General features: G+C 34.4%; 2 protein-coding genes across 5 annotated transcripts in view; one reads left to right on the plus strand and one right to left on the minus strand.

The window, feature by feature from the left end:
* si:ch73-138n13.1 (uncharacterized) overlaps positions 1 to 4790 on the minus strand; it is a 44383-nt gene extending 39593 nt beyond the window's left edge. The window contains exon 1 of the mRNA XM_058784365.1: positions 4428 to 4790. The gene's annotated coding sequence lies outside the window, so the exon portion shown is untranslated. The remainder of the gene's footprint in view (positions 1 to 4427) is intronic.
* Positions 4791 to 4805: 15 nt separating this feature from the next.
* On the plus strand, positions 4806 to 21517 carry zgc:194007 (uncharacterized protein LOC565039 homolog). 4 transcript variants are annotated; one of them, XR_009272442.1, is made up of 8 exons: positions 4806 to 4956; positions 9947 to 10194; positions 11880 to 12158; positions 16265 to 16349; positions 19314 to 19423; positions 19862 to 19924; positions 20267 to 20335; positions 20514 to 21517. XR_009272442.1 is itself a non-coding variant. In XM_058784367.1 (6 exons), exons 3-6 carry the CDS (start codon positions 19348 to 19350, stop codon positions 20633 to 20635), a joined length of 330 nt encoding a protein of 109 aa, XP_058640350.1. In that variant the 5' UTR covers positions 4876 to 4956; positions 16265 to 16349; positions 19314 to 19347; the 3' UTR covers positions 20636 to 21517. The 4 variants fall into 4 exon arrangements, 2 of the variants coding, with proteins under 2 accessions (XP_058640350.1, XP_058640351.1); XR_009272443.1 differs by lacking the exon at positions 4806 to 4956 and adding an exon at positions 9098 to 9260; XM_058784367.1 differs by lacking the exons at positions 9947 to 10194; positions 11880 to 12158 and having other exon boundaries at positions 4876 to 4956.
* Positions 21518 to 22795: the final 1278 nt, after the last annotated feature.

A 22795-nucleotide genomic window follows, 5' to 3' on the forward strand; every position in this document is an offset into this window, starting at 1 on the left:
CATCTTTTTTATGCATTTAAACCAAATTTTAACTGAAAAAATGCAGTCGGACAGAAAATTTAGGCGTCACGTCATTGACCCACTTATTTAAATAAATATTATTTATTTACATTTTATTTAGTTATTTGTTTGTTTGTTCGTTTAGTTAGTGGAAAATTTGACAGATATTTCTTCATACTTTTTTCCCAGAGGAAATCACTGTCACTCAATCTATATCTACTGAAATATATTAACTACTATAAACCAAATACTTGTATGGTGATGGGCAAGCACTAAATATTTTACCAACATTAAAGATTTCAGTGCTACCATATAAGTTTTCATACAGCACTCAACTTGCAATCGGAGTTCAAAACTTTCCCACCATGTTGTGGTCTCAAAATCTTGGTCTGACCCAACAAATCAATAATAAAAACCCATTCAGCTCCACACAGTCAAGCTCTAGGAACATAAACCAAAGGCTGTAAAACTCACTTGATCAAATCAGATTCCAGTGGAAAGATAAACAAGAAAACCATCCTCAGGCACTGCATTAGCTGCCCATCAAAGAGCATAAATTTACATGCTGTTTTAAAAAGAAGCTGTCAGAGTTCCTGTGAAAATCAGATCATAAAACGAGTTGACTCTGCTGGATATTAAACATGCTCTTCAACTAGGAGTGGCAAAATAAAAGAGTAACTGGTTCACACAGATAATCATAATCATTGTTTTAGTTATCAAATGGAATTTACTGTTCTTCAATACCATAAAAATATAATTGCTTTAGGAGTCCTATACACAGAGATAAAGAAGAAAAAATTTGCAGGAAATATCCTTGCAGATTATTTACAAGTATCCTTTTGTAACTACTCAATTACATCTATTTCATTTGGTTTCATTTCATTTTTATTTACAAGAATGCAAAAGTGTTGGAAAGTAGATGAAAGAGAGTGGTAGTATCACCTGTACACCACCCAGGTCACTTTTTACTCCTTTCAGTTTCATTTGGATACTCAAAGTACAAGGTACATGCTACTCATCAGTAATCACTTAAGGCTGGGCGATACATCGCATGCGCATCTCGTCAGTAAAGCCGGTTCCTTGATTAGCGGTAAATCTCCATCACCTGTTTTCAAATGGAGCAGCATTTAATACACAGAGCCGTAGTTCACTTACAAACTACGCAATATCACGTTCATTATCGAAGGCGATTCATCTGCGATAATGAATTTGATATTCCGTAGCTTGTAAATGCATGAGATATATGGCCCAGCCCTAAAAATCAATCATCATAAATATTAAGTACTTTCTTACTGAGCTCATGTTACAGTGAAAGTTACTATTTAAGTAAAAAGTAACTGGCCAAAACCATGGTCGTTCGTGTTTGTGAAGAGACTCATCAGTCTTTGTCCTAAGGCAATACGTTGTAACTGTGTTAAATGACCATTGTTGAAGACAGCTTGACTTGAGTGTAAAGACAGAACAGTATTTTATATACTATATATTCAAGTGTCAAAAAATGGCCAATATTAGCTACTGCTGAATTTAACAATTTCAGGATATCGATTTCAGTTTAACATTCAGAGTGTTGTACAGCCTGATATTCAGGATACTAAGAACAAAGTTGCTTTTTATAATTGCATCGAAGTATTTTTAAAGAACCTAGTTCACCCAAAAATGAAAATTTGCTGATGATTTACTTATGCTCAGGCCATCCAAGATGACTCATCCGTAGATGAGTTTGTTTCTTCAATGGAGCAGATTTGGAGAAATTTAACATTACATCACTTGCTCACCAGTGGATCCTCTGCAGTGAATGAGTGCCGTCAGAATGAGAATCCAAAAACATCACAGAAATCCACACCACTCCAGTCCATCAATTAAAATGTTGTGATGTATTATTACAGAACTGGTATTTTGGCCAGAAGCGATGGTTTAAAGTTAAAATACCTTAATGATGAATGTTTCTTACAAACACGCAGCTTTAACATGCTTAACTTTAAAAAGACATTCATTGATGAACTAAATCGTGTGGTTTAATTGTGGATTATTGTGATATTTTTAATCAGCTTTTAGGGCTTTCATCTTGACGGCACCCATTCACTGCAGACAATCCATTGGTGAGCAAGTAATGCAATGCTACATTTCTCCAAATCTGTTCTGATGAAGAATCAAAATCATCTACATCTCGGATGACCTGAGAGTGAGTACATTTAATTTCAGTCCATTAAAAAAAGAAACAATAATAATATTTACTTTTAAATTCTTGAATACAATGAAAAGCAGAAACATATTGTACTTTCACTCTAGTATGTTTAAGGTAAGATACTTTGACTTTTATTGTATAATTCTTACAAAGTATCCATACTTTAACTTAAGTTTAAATTTCTATGTATATTTACATGCAAGTGGTTCTAGGACAACAACAACACTCTTAACCTCACCCTCATTCCAACTTTGCAAAGAAAATCTCTAAGCTAAAGATAATTATAAAAAAAAAAAAAAAAACAAGCCAATATGCTTAAAAGTCAAATAAAATACTTCTGTGTCCTTAAAAATAGAAATATTTTAAGCCATAATTAAAAATCATTTTAAAAACTGTAGTGAGCACAGGTGATTGACACACTAAGAAAGAATATATCAGTTTTATGTATTGTTTTACTATCTTTCAACTAACCTGGCAAGAACCCAAGTCAGCAAGGACCAAGCGATTGCCGTGAATCCTTTTTATGCCACTGTGTTTCCTGTCTTTTTTGTGCGTGTGTGCGCACAACTGACACTCTGGTTCAGCCAGTTTTGCAGAAGGAAAATACTTTCCATGCTCGACCTGAGCAGCATCATCAATGAATGAGCAGGACTGGCAGGGCTTCAGCGCACACACACATGAAGCTCATCACCTGAATACACAGCTGACACCATTCATCGTATTTCTGTGTGTAAATATCCAGCAGAAAATCATTTAAAGCACACCTGCTAGGAAAAACTACTGGGAAAGTGGAATTCACAAAGAAAAATGTGAATACCAAAAAGTTAAAGGATATATAAATATGCTGTATTTGGGTGAATTAATTAAGATTGAACTGAATTTACTTGAATTTACTGAATTACTTGAATTTTACTTTAATCAACACCTACACTAAAGTTCAAATGTTTTTCTTTTCAAAGAAGTCTCTTTAAACCAAGGCTTAAACCTTAAACCTTTCTCTTTACAAAGGCTGCATTTATTTAATCAAAAATATAAACAGTAGTATTGTAATATATTTTGAAAAATTAAAATAACCATTCCCTATTTTAATATATTTAAAATGTAATTTTTTCCTGAGATTGCAAAGCTGAATTTTCAGCATCATTACTCCAGTCTTCAGTGTCCCGTGATCTTTCAGAAATCATTCTAATATGCTCATGTGATGCTCAAGAAAGTTTTCTTATTATTATCAAAACCAGTTGTGCTGCTTAATTTTCAGGGGAACTGTGATCATTTGTTTAGGAATATTTTATGAATATAAATTTATTTGAAAAATAAATATTTTGTAACATTATAAATGTCTTTACATTCACTTTAGATGAATTTGCAGCATCCTTGCTGATTTAAAAAACAACAACAACAACTCTAACTGACGCCAAACATTTGAATGGCAGTTTAGATGATACGTCCCCTTTAAGGACCAACTCATGTACTGTATGCAAATGTTTCAAGACAGAAGAAAGCTGACTCAGAAACTTGTGAGACACGCATACAGTGTCACAATATGTTACCAAGAACAAAATCACAGACCATAACAAAAGATCTGCAGTTCGACTGACTGTAGAAAAACTTGATCAACAACTACCTGAAATAAACAGCCACAGTAAAACTCAACAAATGCTTATTATGAAAATAAAAATAATGATACTAATAAATTATTATTTATAAAAAAAATAAAGCATCAGTCCACCACATTGTTCACTGTAAAATTAAGGATAAAAAATATATGCAGAAACGTATAGTCAACCGTATTTCGAGCTTTATGGAAATTTTCATCTATAAAATGGTGAAATAAAAGCACAAAGACCTATAAAATATAATAATACACGGTTGCAGCGGAATAAATTTGTTAATGGGCTATTATGGTCCCTTTCTAACTGTGTAAGAAGCTTTTTCAATATTTGTCATTATTATGTTGACAAGCTATTAACATTATACTAATATCATAATACTTTACTCTTCCTGAGAAAACTTCAGTTTTGCTGCAGTAACAATGCACATGGTATTTTGACGTAAATTAAGGTTACCGTGGTATATTTTGTAATGGTAAGAAATGTAAATAGCTCGCGTGTGACTTTCTTTGTTAGCTGATTTGACTAGCCTGCTTCATTATTCCCATTAGTCTGGAGATCAACAAAAGCAGCGTGACATAAAGCAGGTAAACACAAACACCAATAGAAGCGCAATATTCCACTTTACGCACCTTTTCGTCAACTTCAAGCAGCCGCCTGTCTGTCCCACCTGTGAGTGAGCTGTTTGGGATCCGAGCTCAACCAAACCTCGCTGCTGTCTCTCGGGTCAGACCGGAGCGAGCGTCCTGTTGATCGCGGGTTAACGCTCGGCTCCACCGCCGGCGAGTCGCTCGTTATTTAGGTGCTCTGTCCTGTATGAATCGCACCGGGACACCATTCCTCACACCTGTACCCCGAATAAACTTCAGTCTTTCTATGAACACTATCACAGGCTGGCTCACACAAACTTGCTGAGTGAGGCGGTGTGGGATCGCATTGCACGGAAGGATGGGGGATTTGTTTTGGTACGCCAGACTGGGACAGTGTAGAGGGGGAGAGTGAGTCCCTGCGCCCCCTTGTGGAGGATGATAAATTAGGCCCAGACAATCTGGATTAGAGAGGATATATTATTGGTCACGTGTGGCCGTGAGAGTTTTTCATTTCCTTCAAGCCTGTCGCGTGGTTGAAGTACTGCATGAACCTAACAGCTCCCATAGTCAGGTAAGATAAACTGCAGTAGTTTACTTTACAAGGGCAAACACATTTATATACAGGTATCTTAGCAACGATGTACGTCTGATTGCATTCAATAATAGGGTGAAGTCAGCTAAAATGGGCTATCAGGTAAAATGGGCCAAATAAGGTTGTAGCATCATATCTCTTTAAATTTTTTACAGAAAATCACAATAACTGATCTTGCATTGTTGCTTCAACACTTGTTGACATGTAGCAATCATTTTTATTGGTCTGCGTTTTTTAAGGCAGGCAGGGCAGAGTGTTACATGGAGCTTGTCAGAGAAATTGTAAGGTAATTGAGCCCAGCATAGAAAATTTCATTAATCACTAATAAGGGTACTAAAGCAATTGTAAGTAAGCTTACCAACAAAGCAAAGGTTTATGAACAATGTTCGACATGCTCTTTCAAATAAAAAAAGTTTAATTTATAAAATGTTTTTTTTTTTTTTTTTAAAAAGGTAATTTTAGGTAGAAATGGCTGGTTAAGCTAAAATGGGCCACACTTTTCAGTTAAAATGGGCTGCATACGCACACACTTTTATACAGAAATTGAGGGTGAAAATAGGTTTATAGGCCTAGATATGTATCCATACAAAATCTTAACAATCTTTAAAAAAAAATGCATTGCAGACAGTATGGCAGGAGGACAAGCAAAGAAAGGAAACAGAGAAAGGGACAGAAAAGATGTCAGTAAAATGGGCTGCATACACACATACTTTTACACAGAAATTGAAGGTGAAAATAGGTTGATAGGCCTACTGTAGATCTATGATCTATCCATACAAAATCTTAAAAAAATACAAGCATACACACATACATGCACACAAAAGACAGTTTGTTTTTAATTGCATTGTTTAATTAAATATTCATTCAACTTTCTATTTAATGAAATACATTTATGGTGTTGCTATGGCACACTAAAGACAATAGTGTCAATTTACTGTTAAAAATAAAATGATTTAAGCTGAAATTACCTGTGTTGTTCTCTTTTTATATTGGCCCATTTTACCTGAATGTTGTGCCGTGGCTCAAAAAGGTACCTGCTGATACTCTAACTCTCATAGTGTTAAAACTTTTATACTTTTAACTTTTATGACATACTTTTTTTGTGGATTCACTTCTTGTGAGAGAGTCAGTGCGAAGATTAAAAGATTGAACAACATGAAGAATTTAAACACATTTACACAGCACGATCATGAAACGATCTATCCATGAAAGAGGAAAACTTAAAGAAAACATCTTACCATATAAGTGCAAGTAAAAGTTGTAAAGTTAGATTATAAAAACACTTAAAAATCTATGCTCATATGTAGTAATGTTTAAAGCTATTGATTCTAAAACTTAATTTTATAAATTTATATTGCATATTATCTATGTTTACATTGATTTTAAATAAAAGCTTAATAATTACTAATAAACTAAGCTGGCTTGTGTAATGGATTATGGGTATAATAATTATATATATAATATAAAATAATTATAAAAAATAATCATCTCTAAAAATCAGATGATTTTATCTTTAAAAATGTTTTACTATGTAGCATCCTTTAATTTGGAGTAAGAGAAACTGGAGGAGTGGCTTTATTGCGTCAGATATGTATCACTTTGCTTGAAGCTGATTGGTCTAATAGTGGTTTGAGATCTCTAAACCAGAACATAACCTGTCCCGGAGCAGGTTAGCTGTGGAACGTAAGTTACTATGGCGATGAACACTGCTAAAAGCTAAACCACTGTCATGGTACCTAAAACCCAGAGTTGGTGCAAACTAAACTGAAACTTACCTGGCTAGCCAGCTAAACCGGCTTCATGGTACAGGCCCCTGGTGGGGACTTAATCCTGAATACACACAGACTCATGGGGACTCATGTCACGGTGGTGGGGACCTAAATTGAGGTCCCCATGTGTACAAAAGGTTATAAATCATACAGAATGAGTTTTTTTGAGAAAGTAAAAAATGCATAAAGTTTTCTGTAAGGGGTAGGTTTAGGTGTAGGGCGATTGAAAATACTGTTTGTACAGTATTGTAAACCATTACGCTTATAAAAGTCCCTAGACTCCCTACAAGGATAGCTAACCAGACGTGTGTGCGTGTGTGTGTGTGTGTGTGTGTGTGCACACGTGCGTGTGTGAACCAACTAACAATTTTCTGAGTCAAAAACTACAGTAATAAATATTAAATTAACAATATTATAATGTGTTATTACAGTAAGTGACAATGACAGTATCAGAAGCCAATATATCGCGCCTCACCATATTCAATTCAAGTTTATTTGTATAGCGCTTTTCACAATACAAATCGTTGCAAAGCAGCTTTACAAAAAATTTACGTTTCTATTATATCTGGTAGTAGCTTATCAGTGGTGACTATCTCAAGTTGATGTCCATGTGGCAGAAATGTACAGTAAAATTCATGCAGTTAGTTAATGTCATGTACTCAAACAGACAGTTAACACTATTAACTTCAATGATTATATGTTGCGATTAAACTTGGTGGTTTTGTATGATGTTTGAGGGTTGGCATCATCTGAGGTCCTCTGAGGGGTTGGCATCATCTCTTCTCAGGTGTTCGGTCATCTCAAATCTTCGCAAGTGTTGGATCCAGATTGAAGCTTCTGTAATTCCTAGTTAACTCGGGATGCTAATCCCTTGGCAGAAACAGAGAAGCAACTAGAGACAAAATTAGCATAGCTGCTGTTCCAAGCAAGCAAAAAATGATGTGTTCAACCCAAGCAAAAGAATGAAAATGTGCATTTGATCAGATATAACTGAAGTGCAAGGTTATGAGGTACTTTACGTGAATACTTGGCTAAAGAGATGTGTCTTTAATCTAGATTTAAACAGAGAGAGTGTGTCTGAACCCCGAACGTTATCAGGAAGGCTATTCCAGAGTTTGGGGGCCAAATGTGAAAAAGCTCTACCTCCTTTAGTGGACTTTGCTATCCTAGGTACTACCAAGAGTCCAGAGTTTTGTGACCTTAAGGAGCGGGATGGATTGTAGCGTGATAGAAGACTAGTTAGGTACACAGGAGCTAAACCATTAAAGGGCTTAAAAGTAAGTAGTAAAATTTTTTTTTTTTTTTTTATTACCATATCACATCTCATTTCTGACAGAAAACATGAATACAGAGTACTGTAGGATGGGATGAGAACATCCTGTGATATGTGATTCAAGTGACCACACTCTCAGAAATAAAGGTACAAAAGCTGTCACTGGGGCGGTACCTTTTCAAAAGGTACATGTTTGTACCTAAAGAGTCCATTTTGGTACCTTAAAGGTACATATTAGTACTTAAAGTGTACATATTAGAACCTAATAGGTACAAAAGTGTACCTTTTGAAAAGGTACCGCCCCAGTGACAGCTTTTGTACCTTTATTTCTGAGAGTGCATGAAACAAACCAACTGAGTGAACTAAGCACAAAGGAACTACTGGAGTGTATGTCAAAACATGTACACGTTCACGCTGTTTCATTCCTCATCTATTATTATGAATACTTATCTGAGCATGTTTAAATATATGTTAAGGATAATGAAGCTTTAGCTCTGAATAGTGATGAGGACAGAGAAAACTGTGATTATGACTGTTACAGACAAGGACCTTATAATCAGCAGTTTCGTTTAAATCTACATAGTTTAAGCACAAATTACTTTTACACAGAAAACAGATATGAACTGTGAAAACAATATTGTATAATATTGCCTTGCTTGTAATGTTCTTCCATTTTCTCATGTTATGGCAGATCTCATTTAGGAGCTTGAGACTGCAGATGTTCCCTCACCTTTCACCAATCGATTTCCATGATGTTTCCATGACTTTATAAATTTTATTACATTTGGGAATGTTTGGCATTGTTCATTGAGAGAAAACATATCATTTAAATGCTCAGTGAGACTACAAATCAAAGAGATTTCCCTTGCTTTCTTCCTTAAATAATTTTTCAAATTAAATGTCTGTGATTTTAGCTAAATCTTTATTCTAATGCATTATGACTACCATGCTTGGCTGTAGGTGCACATAAAGTGAATTTGTTATCTTAAGAAACTTTTTTTGTGGACTTCAATAGATAACTATGTTTTACTTCCTGTTGAACCAGTTTTGCTCAGTCATGTGAGGGATTATTTTTCCACACGTCTGGTTAGCTATCCTTGTAGGGAGTCTAGGGACTTTTATAAGCGTAATGGTTTTTATACTGTACAAACCGAAGTTTTCTAATTCTTGCTTAACTCAGTCTAAGTCAAGTAAAACCTTTCTACTTAGAACAGTGATGAAAATTGTGCCATAAAAATCAGGTAAGACATTTGATATTGCATTGTCTATCAAATACAAATTCCTTTCATATGTAAAACATTGTGCCAAATTTGAGGAGTGCCTGTTTAGTACAGCTAGGTTTTATACCTTAACTTACACCAAAGTACTTTAAATTACAGCTACAGATCAGCTAGTTTTTATGTCTTAGCTCACCATAAAAGAACTTATACTTAATTTCACTGTTAACTGTGTTACGGAATCCTCAGTTTTGTGTATGTTAGATGAGTTTTGGCGGTTACTTTCTATTAAGTATCAGTTTTTTTCTATTAAATTCAGGCTGAATAATTGAGTTGAAGTTTGTATGATGGAGACCTAAACCTTTACTGTTTGTGGTGGTTCATGTTTTCTCTTCCACTACTCTGTTCAATAATGCCACTGTACAATTGCCTTTATTAATTTCCAGTTCATGTTCAGTTAATCCTACAATGTCATTGCAACATATAACATTTTATTTTCAGCTGTTGTATTATATATGCCTATTATATTATAAAGAACTCTATAATGTACTCTAATAAAATATGCTGTATTATTTTTTTCTACCCAAACACTGGAATGAGCCTGTAATTTTTTTCCAGTGTTGGGAACAAACTGTGCTGTTAATTTATGGCTAGGTTATATGGAGTCAGTCAAAACATCTTTCGGAAACATCTTTTTGATATCTTTTCAGAAACACGGTGCAGTGGTCTGAGGTTCGCAGTCCCCCGGCTGAACACCAGCACCGGCTCAGATTTCAGCAGTGTAGCTGTACACAACGGCACGAAAACCAGTGCCATTTCGGTTGATTAGCCTACTCTTCAATTAAAATAGAGTGGCCACGTCCCATGCATTTGCATGGTGGTTAAATCCACTACTGGCAACTCCCCGTTTAAAGCATCTGCTTTCCATTTTAATGCATTTAACCCAACTTTTAAAAAGGTTTACAATGTTTTTATAGTGTTACAATCATGTTTAATCTTTTAAGAGATTCATGTTTTGTCTTTATACAATCATACCTACAATATATTATGTAGAATCCGCATGTGTTGTTCAAAATTAGCTTAAGGTCTTACTCTGTATCTTTAAATATGAACACGACCTATGTCAAATATATGTTTAATTTTATATTTATTATATAAATATACAACCAATACATTTGTTAACACTTTGTATTTTTTATAATATAATCATCCATAATTTATAAACACAGAATTCAATATGCATACAGTGCCCTCCACTAATATTGGCACCCTTGGTAAATCTGAGCAAAGGTGGCTGTGAAAATATCTTTCATTCAAAAAAATTCACAAAATTCTAACATATCATTGAAGTAAAACAATTGAAAGTGGGGAGAAAATCTCATGATAAAATAAATGTTTTTCTCCAATGCATGTTGGCCACACTTATTGGCACCCCTGGAAATGATTATGAATTGTTGGCGTGCATATGATACGCAGTTTTCACGTACATATGATACGCAGTTTTCACGTACATATGATACGCATCTACCCCACAACCCTAATCCTACCCATCGCGTAGCATACACATGCCAAAGTCCATTTTTGCGTATCAATACCACGAGTTTTAATTTTTATTCAACTTACTATTTATACGCACTTTCATGAGATCGGGTTGTACATCACTACATATTGTTTAGGAGGGTTTCAAGAAAAATGATCCTCGCTCATCCAAAAACAAAATCCAGCATATTCAGTTGTCAGACACGACTGGAACTTCAAATGGCACTGGCTTCTGTGGTCAGACGAAACAAAAACAAAAAAAAGAGCAGCAAACCCACCAGATAGGTTTAGTACAAACAGGGATAAAAAGTACCCCATGTCCACGGTTAAATATACTGCTGGATCTTTAATGTTGTGGGCCTGTTTTTCTGCCGGAGGTCTTGGATATCTTGTTCAGATGCATGGCATCATGGATTCTCTCAAATACCAACAGATACAAAAATCTAAAGCTGACTGCTTCTGTTAGAAATCTTATAATGGCCTGTGGTTGGATCTTCCATCAGGACAGTAATCCAAACAAACATCAAAATCAACACAAAAATGGGTCACTGAGCACAAAATGAAGCTTTTGCCATGGCTGTCCCTGTCCTCTGACCTGAACCCTACAGAAAATGAGTGTGGTGAACTGAAGAGAAGAAGCACCAACATGGAGCTGTGAATCTGAAGGATCTGGAGAGATTCTACACGAAGGAATGGTCTCTGGTCTCTTATCAGGTGTTCACCAAACTCTTCAGGCATTACAGGAAAAAACTCAGGGCTGCTATCTTGGGAAAAGGACATTGCAATAATTGTGGCCAATATGAACTAGAGAGGGCATTTATTTCACAATGAGATTTTCCAATTGTTGAGATACAATTGACTTTCAATTGTTTTACTTCAATGATAGGTTAGAATTTTTTTTTAATGAAAGATCAAAAGGATAAACAATGCAGATTTATTTTCACAGCCACCTTTGCTCATATTTACCAAGGGTGCCAATATTATTGGAGGGCACTGTAGGTGTCAACTTGCACTGCTTGAATGAGATATCAAGGATAGGCTCAAAAACCTCAAGCCAAGTTCAATTTATTTGTATCTTTCACAATACACATTGTTTCAAAACAGAAATCACCAAAGGAACTGAATCACTGAGGTCACAGAGCTAAACAATGTGGACATGATGGCAGACAACACTAATGTCAATGCGAAAGAAAGGCTCAGACAGAGCAAAGACACTCTGTAAGTCGTACAAATAAAAGTAAACCTTTATATATTTAAGTCTTTCCTCTGTACTGGTTCTTCTTCTTTTCTAGTCAGTCTTGAAAACACATCAGTGCCAGTAACAGAAGCCAGTACCTCAGATGACAATGTGATATTTATTTCATCCTCCAAGATTTGAATGTGGTGCGTATGACACTGTAATAATCAGCAGTAGGTGATTTTAATTTTCACTGTGCTCTGTACCAAATTTAACATCGCAAGTGTTAATTTCAACACTTTAATAAAAGTTGTTGAGTATTAAAGGGATAGTTCACCCAAAAATGAAAATTCGGTCATCATTTACTCACCCTCAAGTAGTTCCAAACCTGTACGAATGTCTTTGTTCTGCTGAACACAAAGGAAGATATTCTGAAGAATGTGGGAAACAGAGCAGTTCTGGGGCACCATTGACTTCCATAGTATTTTTTTTCCTACTATGGAAGTCAATGGTGCCCCAAAACAGCCTGGTTACAAACTTTCTTCAAAATATCTTCCTTTGTGTTCAGCAGAACAAAGAAATTCATACAGGTTTGGAACTACTTGAGGGTGAGTAAATGATGACAGAATTTTCATTTTTGGGTGAACTATCCCTTTAAGTGTTGGCTTAACAACATACAACACTCTTAAAAATAAAGGTGCTTCAAGATGCCATAGAAGAACCTTTTTGTCTAAATGGTTCCATAAAGACCCTTTACATCTGAAGAAAGGTACTTTGTGGCGAAAGAAGGTTCTTCCGATTATAAAAAGGTAAGAAAGAGATGGTTCTTTAAAGAACCTTTGACTGAATTGTTCTTTGTGGAACCAAAAATGGTTCTTCTGTGGCATCGCTGTGAAGAACCTTTTAAGCAGCTTTATTTTAAAGAGTGAATATAAGCTGCTGCATGACTCTGAAACTAACACAGAGTTTCATACATTTTAATTTATTACTCGTAATTTGAAATTAAGAAGAAAAAGGTTCACCTGAACACCTTACAGCACCTGGAAGGAATAACTCTATCAAATCTATCCATTCAACTGACTCAGGATATGCTTCAAAGAAATGCACAGGCAATGCATTTTCTTAAAATCATACAGTCATTGTCGAAAAGGTTTCAAATTTGTGGAAGACAACTGTGTTGTGTGTTGTGAATGGAGGTATTTCCTGTAGCCAGCAGAGGGAGTAGTTGCACTTAAATAAACTTTTGCATTTGAATGAAATTATTGTATTCAGAAATTATACGTTCACAAAAATCAACGTTTTTCTTACCAAGAATATTTAGAAGAAAGCTGTATAAAATGTGAAAATGCATGACAAATAAACAGGGCAAACTAAACAGGATTGTATTTTTATGCCCCCTCCCTCAAATATTATGGAAGTAAAAACAAACAAACAAACAAATTATAGAGGCTGTGTCATTAATACCAAAAGTTGGACAAAAATTAAAGATTAAGTGGATATTTTAATGAAATGTTTAGTCAATAGCCTATTAAACAAGGATGTGATAGTCCTGTGAGAGAAGTCCTTTGGCTCACTTTGCAGGCATTTGTAATAACATGTAATGTTGAAAAAAACAATAGACACCATCACAAAATGTGTAAAGGTTTTACTGGTAATAATGGGACCTGTATTGGTTTTAATGGTTAAAAGTTGATGGTTTGTAATGTTTGTAATGGTATTTGTGATTCATTTGTGATGGTATTTATGGTTTTATTGTTGTTGTTTTTTCAGCAGGGTTGCCTCATTGTTTTTATATAATGCATTTTAAGTCATTTTAAAAGGCTGTTGTTGGCTTAGGTTTGTTTTTATAACCACAATATAATATATATATATATATATATATATATATATATATATATATATATATATATATTATCTTAATACTTCTTTGTAAATTATTATTTGAAGTAACAAAACCATGGTTAATTTACGGTTCCCATGGCTACAAGAACTATTATTTTTTGATTTGTTTTTTCGTGTTAAAAGCATGGCTAACTTTCGTAAGGGAACATGGAAACTCGGAGAGAATATTAGATGCATTGGTGGTGGTGAAATAATTACAGACATCAAAACCTCACGAATTATCAATTTTATCATGAATAACCTCATCTATTAACCACCTCAACACCCAAAAAGTTTCACATGATTATGAATGTAGCCTACCTGAAAGTGACGCACGGGCTTTTTATCTTCTTTTTTTTTCTTTCTTTTCTTGGCGGCAGATTTCTGATATCTTTTCAGGGGCATAGTTGTACATCAATTATGATCATTTGCATTCAGCCGCAAACATGAGGTGCGAGCGATCGCGGGTGCGGGAATGGCGCGCGTCACGATTGTTTTTTTGTTTTGTTTTTTGGAGCAAGTGGGATGGTTCTGACAGAAAACACAAATACAGAGTAGGATGGGATGAGAGAACATCCAGTGATATGTGTGAGGATTCAAGTGACCATGAAACAAATCAAACAAGTGAACTGAGCACAAAACTAGAGTGCAAGTCGAAACGGCTATACACGCTGTAAAGATTCAGGCGTAAATCCCATAAACGACAGTTTCATGTTTGTACAGAACAAAACTCACTCTGACACAAATGTAAAAATTTCAAGGTTTTGCCGTCTCGTGCATTTGGCCAAAGTCATGGAGTCCCAAACGGACACTAAGCGTGCCAAAAGGCCTGCTTCTTTTTCTTCTTCTTTTGTTGAATGGAGAGTTGCATATCACCACCTAATTGATGTGCCTTTTTTTTCTTTTTATTTGAACCTTATAGTCTAATCTTTAATCTAATCCATTTTTAGTACTGTAAACAAGAATGATATTGTTTGGTGCTATACTGTGAATTAAAAAGACTGATTGAACTTTAAAAAAAAAAATGTGTTTGCTTGCAAAGAGATTGCAATACATTTGTTGTAAAAGATGTATTTCTATAATAAAAATACATATGTGATACACTATATAGAAAACGGCAAGGGGGGCTTTTGAACACAGAGTAAAATAAGCATTGCTTACTCCATGATTTTTATTAGCATATATGTGAACTGAAGTCTGTGAAATAGTACAGTGTTAAACACTAAAAGGAGAACTGACAAGCAAATTTAGCTGCAATGTGTCACAGGATGGGCGAAAGATGAGGCGAGGACTCAAGTGCAGGAAAAAGTTGGTCTTTTAATAAAAAGAGAAACAAAAATGAACAAACAGGCAGGCAGGCAGAGAACCGCAGCACATGCAAACAAACCCACACAAGACACCAAACATCCGACATTAAACAACGACACAGCACAGGACTGCAGACACCAGGAGACTATATGGGGAGCCAAACGAGGAGGACACAGGTGAAGTAACTGCAACAATAATGAGATGAGGAGGGCGGGGTCAGGCAATAGACAGGAGAGCGCATGGCACAAACAACAAACAACAAGCCATGTGCTAACACACAGTGACACCTAGTGGCCAACCAGGGCACACCAGCAGCGCCGTGACACAATGTATACTTGGCCACGTTGTGCTTTGTGTAGCTTTTGGAATAAGCTGCTCTATTTTTTATTTATTTATTTTTTCATTAAAAAAAAAAAGAAAATATGGCTGTATAAGTTTACTTTTTTATGTTTAGCTATTTAACATTTTGTTTCCACATTTGTTATAAGGTTAGATGATTTCAATGTTGGGAAGGTTACTTTGGAAATATAATAGGTTACAGATTACAGGTTACCCTATTTAAAATGGAATAAGTAGTGTAACTATTTCAATTACTTATTAAAGTAATGTAATGGATTACATTTGATTACTCTTCGATTACCTTTCTAAATTTCTAATGAATGTTTTTAACTGTTAATCATTTTGAAACATTTAAACCAGGGAGGTCTTCAGTAACAGATTTCATCAGTAACAGATTACAGTTACATTTTTGTAATTAAATTACGTAAGTACTTTACATGTAACTAGTTACTCCCCAACACTGGAGGCATTTCTATAATAGAAATACATATGCAATTACAAATAATATACAGTATACAAATATACAATATACAAATAAGCAATTTCTTCTTCATCATACTTGTACTTGTTTTGTTGTAAGCTAATTTAATCAGGTTCATTTGGTCAAATTACAATATTCTAAATATTCTGAAACATTCTAATTGGTCATATTACAGTGACTTCTAATTTAAGCGTGCTTGAATAGATATTTTTTTTTAAATGTTTTGCACTGTTACTTCCTGCTAAACGAGTATGGTCGTGTTATTTATGAGAAGGAAGTTCAGTTTTGTTTTTTTTCTTTTAGCATTTCCTCCTTGATGTTTAATTCGGTCAAGTAACACCTGTCTACTCAGAACAGAGAATCATGAGCATCATGCCATAAAAGTCAGGTAAGACATTTTATATTAATTTTACTTACCAAATACAAAAACCTTTCATATGTAAAATATTGTGCCAAATGTGAGCACTGGTCTCATTGTGTATGATACTTGTTTAGTAACACACTGTAAAAAATGATTGTGATTTTAACAGTAAAAAACTGTAAAATACCACAGTAATAACCTGTTAAATGATTAAGAGTAAGTTTCCTTACTATATACAGTGAATAACTGTAATAGATCTAACCTTTGTTTTCGAGAAAGTAGCCTCAGAGTCGACACTCATAGACTGTGTCTGAAACCACTCCCTACACCCTCATTCACTAGTCCTACATTACTTCACTATATAGTCCACTAGACAGAGTGATTGAGAACATATGAGTGAATTCAGACACTGATGAACACCTGCTGTTAACAAACACAATCACTGAAGGAAAGAACAAGAAACAAAACTACAACTGACATACAGCCACAGCCTTAAATGAAATCAACTGAAATAAAACAGCAGAGGATGATTAAACAACTCCACAAACAGCATTACCAGCTCCACTTGTGACTAACCAGTTTGACTTCATTTCTGTCATATATCTATGAATTAACAGAGGTTTATATTTTATTTCAAATGTTTTGTTTGACCTCACCATCTTGGTGATCGGTGTTTGCTTTAGTTATGCTCTTGACCCTTGACTCTTTAAAATTAGTTTTTTTTGGCTGTTGTAACTGTGTTTGTAGAGCACATTTATTATGACAAGAAAAGCCAAGAGAAATTGTAGTTAAGTAGTTTTGGTTAAAACTTAAACGCGGTGGTCATCGTCAGTTAGTGTCAAGCAATATGGGTGATTTGTAATTATTTTCACATTGTTTATGGTAGTAATATTACTCTACAAATTAAGCTGACAAACCATGAAAAAATTTAAAACCTTTTATTCACAAAACCTTCAGAGTTACAGCACCATTTAGAAACACAGACATCAGGAATCAGCACATGAACCTCAACAATGGTGACTATTAATAATAAAAACAATTCATGCAGCAAAGCATGCTGGGTGCCAGTACAAAACTCCCAGCATGCACTGCAGCATGAATAAATTATGCAGCTGAATGTTCTTAATATTTTCTTTATTTGCTTTTATTTTGGTGTTGTTTTTGTTGTTACTTTTCAGTAGACTGATTTGTGATGTTCAGAGTTGAACCGTTTTTAAAATTTTTATATCATTTTTGATTGTCACCAATTTTGAGATTCATATGCCGATTGCTGATGTCTGTGTGTGTTTAAGTTCTGCCGTAGTTCAGTACATTCATTTGTGCATATTCTGGTTAGAGCTGTTTCACAACATTTGATTGCTGTAGTATCAGTGGAGCAATTAACATATTACATGTTTAATAAGAGACTTAACACGGGATAATCAATTAATTAAACTAGATCATGTTGGTGTTGACATCACAAAATCAGTCTCCAGATGATGATAGATTTGTTTGGTGTTTGCTTTAAAAACTGTGCTTAATAAACACAGCTAATTAAAAGCAAGCAAACAAAACCAATGTTAGAGTCACGATTCAAGATCCCAACTAAAGCACCCACTGATCGCCAATATGGTGACTTCAAATGAAAGTACAACAACTAAAATCTCAATAAGAGCTTTTGTACACATATGACATAAATAAAGTAAAAGTGGTTAGTAATAAGATGCTGGTGTGGAGTTGTTTAATCACCCTCTTCTGAAATCTTGAGAGATTTCATGTGTTTTATTTCAGTTGATTTCATCTTGGCTTTAGCTGTAAGTTTTGTTTCTCTGCTCTTGTTTCTCATTCCTTCAATGATTCTACTTGTTAACAGCAGGTGTTCATCAATAAACTCAATCCTAATTTAATTAGTCACTTAATTCTCTCATTAATTCATCACTGCTTCAGTGTTACTTCAACACTCTGTAGTGTGGACACATATAAGTGCTCTTTAAAACTGAGGATTTTGCTGTGGGATTAAAGGGGTTAAATGTGTGAGATGACAAAACATACTGTGAAACGTAATTTTAACAGAAATATACCATGAATTTAATTTACGGAAGCAAACTGAAAAAACAGTAGATTACTGGCAACCACAGCTGCCGGTATTTCACCGTAAAATCAAGACAAAAACAGCAAAATACTGTAAAACCTAACAGTCAACTTCCTGTTGTGTTTTGTGGGTCACCATTGTGCTGGAGAGTAGAGCCTGTGTTTAAGTCAAGGACGGACAGAGAGACACTGATGTTATGCTGCATGTTGCTTTATTTAAAGGCAGTAACTGTGTAGTTACTGATGTAATGAGAACGTTTTTGCTAGTTTTGATCATGTATGTGTGCTGCTGTTATTTGCAAGAGATTTGAATTGATGACTTTGCATAAATCAGTAAGATTTTCTTCATGGACTTAAACAAAATAGTTCTCAATACTCTTATACTCACATTACATAAACATTATAAATATTAGTCTATAAACAAATGGCAGTTGGATAATTTAAGCGTAGTCGGTTTCTGCAAATAAAATGAGTTAACTAAAAGGTTTGTGTATTAACATTGTATCAGTTAATGAGATACGGTTTTTCACTGTAAATTTAAACACTTCTGTAAATCCTAAAATTTAGCTACCGTATTTTTCACGGTAAAATTCTGGCAACCACAGCTGCCGGTATTTTTCCGTAAATTTAACAGATTTTTTTTTACAGTGCAGTAGTAGCTATAGTTTTTATGTTTTGACTAACTTTTGTTATACAGTAAATGAAAAGGCAATGAGAACATATGGGAGTGATTTAGTTTAAATGCACTACACATTCACTGTTGGTAACTAATATTAATCTGTTGTAGTTCTTACTCAGCTACATTTTGATATCCATATATTTTGAGAAATCAGTGATACGCTTTAAAAAAAAATCTCAAATGAAGTAAAATGTATTGTACCTTTCACAATATGCATTGTTTCAAAACATAAATTCCCCAAGGAGCTCAATCACAAACCTCACAGAGCTGAAGAATATGGACATGATGGCAGAGAACACTGACGTTAATGTGAAAGACAAGGAGAGACAGAGCAAAGACTATTCTAATAACTGTGAGTCATACCTGAAAGTACTGTATAAGCCTGTATTTATAACAGGCAGGCTTAGTGAAATATTCTCTTTTAACGTTCTAGTGGTCTGTTCTTCTTTTCTTGTCAATGCTGAGAACCCATCAGTGCCAATAAAAGAAGCCAGTATTTTAGATGACACTGATATATTCTATGCTGCATATGACACTGCAAAAAGTTATGGCATTAAGTAACAGTAATTATAAGCTTAGAGTGTTGTTCTGTGTGATAAGTGAATATTTCAAATCTTTCATCTGAGTAACAGAGTGAATATGATGAAAAAGCATAATTTATGTTTTTGAACAAATCTATTTCTTATGTAATGGACATTGTACAACTACCGAGTCATGATTCATACCATAAACTTATGGCATTGTGAAATATTCTCTTTCATCAGTCCTGTGTCTCTTCTTTTTTTTGTAGTCTGTTTCAAAAACACATCAATGCCAATAACAGATGACTCGGTGTTTAAATGTTGGTGTCATGGTGAGTGAATGTGTATCTCAAGTCCTTCATCCTTCAGTTTGCTATATACTTGAAAAGGCATTTGTTCTATATCTCAAATCCTCTGTTACAGAATGAATATGATAGGGTTAAAAAAAAAACGTATTTTAAAAACTTAATGACTAGTTTAATTTGCATTCAGTAATATTTTGGTAATAATCATCAAAAATATAAATGAAAATATAAATGATATTTTAATATCTCAAGTCTTTCATCCTTCAGTTATAAAACTGATATGTTGGAAAGGCATGTTATAAACACTATTGATGCAACATTGTCACAATTTGCATTCAGTAATATCTTTAATTAAAAATTTTCACGCAGAGGTTTTCATACCAAACCAAAGACCAGAGAGATGCAGTCCAGGATCGGATGAGACACCATCTGGTAAGTGTGAGTATTCAAATGACCAAACACTTCACTTAAACTGAGTATAAAGTGTTGCTTATCATTAACAATAAAAGCTGCCAGTGATCCTGAAACTAAACCTCACAGGGTTTTATGTATTAGATTAATCACTCATAATTTTAAATAAAGACAAAAAAGTTAATTCGAATGCTTTCCTTCACAGCATCTGAAAGAAACTCTATCAGCTCCATCGATTCATTTGACTCAGGATATGATTCAAAAAGATGCACACGCATTTTCGCCATCTCTGAATTTGATGAATGTAACAAACAAAATCCTTTATGAACTTCGAACAAGACCAGCAGGACAGACATTAGCCACTGCTAAAGTTTCAATGTCCACAGGTGACACTCCAAATATCCGAACAATGACCAGCCATGAATTGGTTTGTGATTCAGTCAGAATTATTTGGAAAGATCACTTATACACTCTGAAACATTCAGAATAGTTTCTCAATCGATCAACAGTAACAAAGTACATTACCCTGATCAGATTTGTGAAATTATATTCATTTATGAATATCCATGATATGACTATGAATATCCCTGAATTTATCTTTATTTATCATTAGATCAGCTAAGCATTATATAATTTTTGTGAACATTATTAAAGTTGTAAAGAGATGTCAGTAAGAGCATAAACTATACCTCACATTTCACACTGGGGTCATATTGTCATTTATAAGTTCTACTAAAGTCAAGGCTTAGTTCTTGAAAATTATGTCATGTGATTTTCATCCAGTAGACTGAAAAGGAATATATTGCTATGACAAATATCTAAAAACGTGCATACAGGCATCTGAAGTGAAACATTGCTAGAGCTTGCAATGTAGATCATGCTGCACGTCACACACAAACACCCTTCTGTTGTAAAGACCTTGTTTTACCTGTTGTGCTATTATAGAAAGTATCTGTTGTAACTATCTGTTTTTTTTTATGTATGTATATACTGTATGTTTTGTCCACTGAATGTCCAAGCAATTGTCCAAGTTTGGGGATTTTGTTTTTAAAAAAACATCAATGTTTTTGAACAGCTTGTGTATTTTATACAGTACTTTATTAAATGAAATGCATTTTGTAATGCATGTTTAAATTCATCTTGAGGTCAAAGAATTATTTTCAGTGTAAAAGTCTTTATCTTGACTATATTATTTAAAAAATAAACACTACAAACTAATCATGCTTGTGTGACTGATTTGAACAAGCGCAACCAGAGCTCACTGACAGCTTTGATGTAGACGTTGTGTTTGAAATGTAGTTTCAGTGGCATAAATGTCAAATCTACATAACACATATTTCATTATTCAGAACAAAATGTCTAGAGTTTCATACAGGTTTCGTAGGGAAGTGAATTCAGCCTCTGAACAGCTCATGTGTATCATCAAGGTTTCTATAACAATTGTTCAAGCATGTCCTCTTTTATATTTTAAAAGATTTTACATAATTCTGTGACATTTTCTTCAACCAAGAACCAAAATGAACACTGTAACATAGAAATGTATAATTTTATAGTATTATTAACCTGCAGTTAATTGTCTTGTCTTGAAAGTGGTTACTTGTCTTTAAAGAGACACAATAGGCTTATACAGGAGATCACAAGTATATAGGAGACTTTTTTATTCACCTGATGCTTACTATTTTTTGCAGTGCATTGTGGGAGGTTTGAGGGAGCAAACTTGGAATGCGTGATATCAAACTTTTAAATACAGTACAGATACTTTTTCTTACAATTGTATTGATACGATACCAAATATTTCTTAAATAGGTATGTGATATTTCAAAATAAAATAGATAGAATAGATCCTTTTGTTTGGCACTGCATGCGCCCTGTTAGTCCAGTATTGGTCCAATGAGGGGATGCACTGTCATAAGAGAAATAAGTTTGTTTTTGCATTTATTTGCATTTCCTTCTAGCTTGTTGCTTGACCGAGTCAAAGCACTTCTTTTAGTAGAATGGTGTGAATCGTGCAATAAAAGCCAGGTAAGACATTTTATATTACTTTATTTAACAGATACAAAATCCTTCCATACGTAAATATTATTTGAGCATAATTCCATCAATGAATTCCTACCGGTAAAAGCTAGCTTTGTCTTTTATAACTTGAACTGACATGAAAAGTTTACAAGAAACCTTTAATGTGAGTTTGGTTTGATAAAATTACAAAATCATTGTTTTGGGGAGTTAGGTTTAATAAAGAGTCAAAGTTTGTATGGAGTCATAATTGTTCCCTCACTTGATATACATCCAGTATGGATTTGTTGATTTCAATAAGGCCTGTGTGCAGTTGTTTTTATTTGTTGCTTTATTTATTATTTTTTATTATGCATTATTCATATGCCTCTATTCTTTTACCTAATCAAGGGTTTACGGGGTGATAGGGAAGATATTAGATTTGGAGCTCAAAAGCTGCTGGCTGGACAGAGCAGCCAGAGAAGCGGCAGTAAC

The sequence above is a fragment of the Onychostoma macrolepis genome, chromosome 08, assembly GCF_012432095.1.
Source record: "Onychostoma macrolepis isolate SWU-2019 chromosome 08, ASM1243209v1, whole genome shotgun sequence".
Lineage (NCBI taxonomy): Eukaryota > Metazoa > Chordata > Actinopteri > Cypriniformes > Cyprinidae > Onychostoma > Onychostoma macrolepis.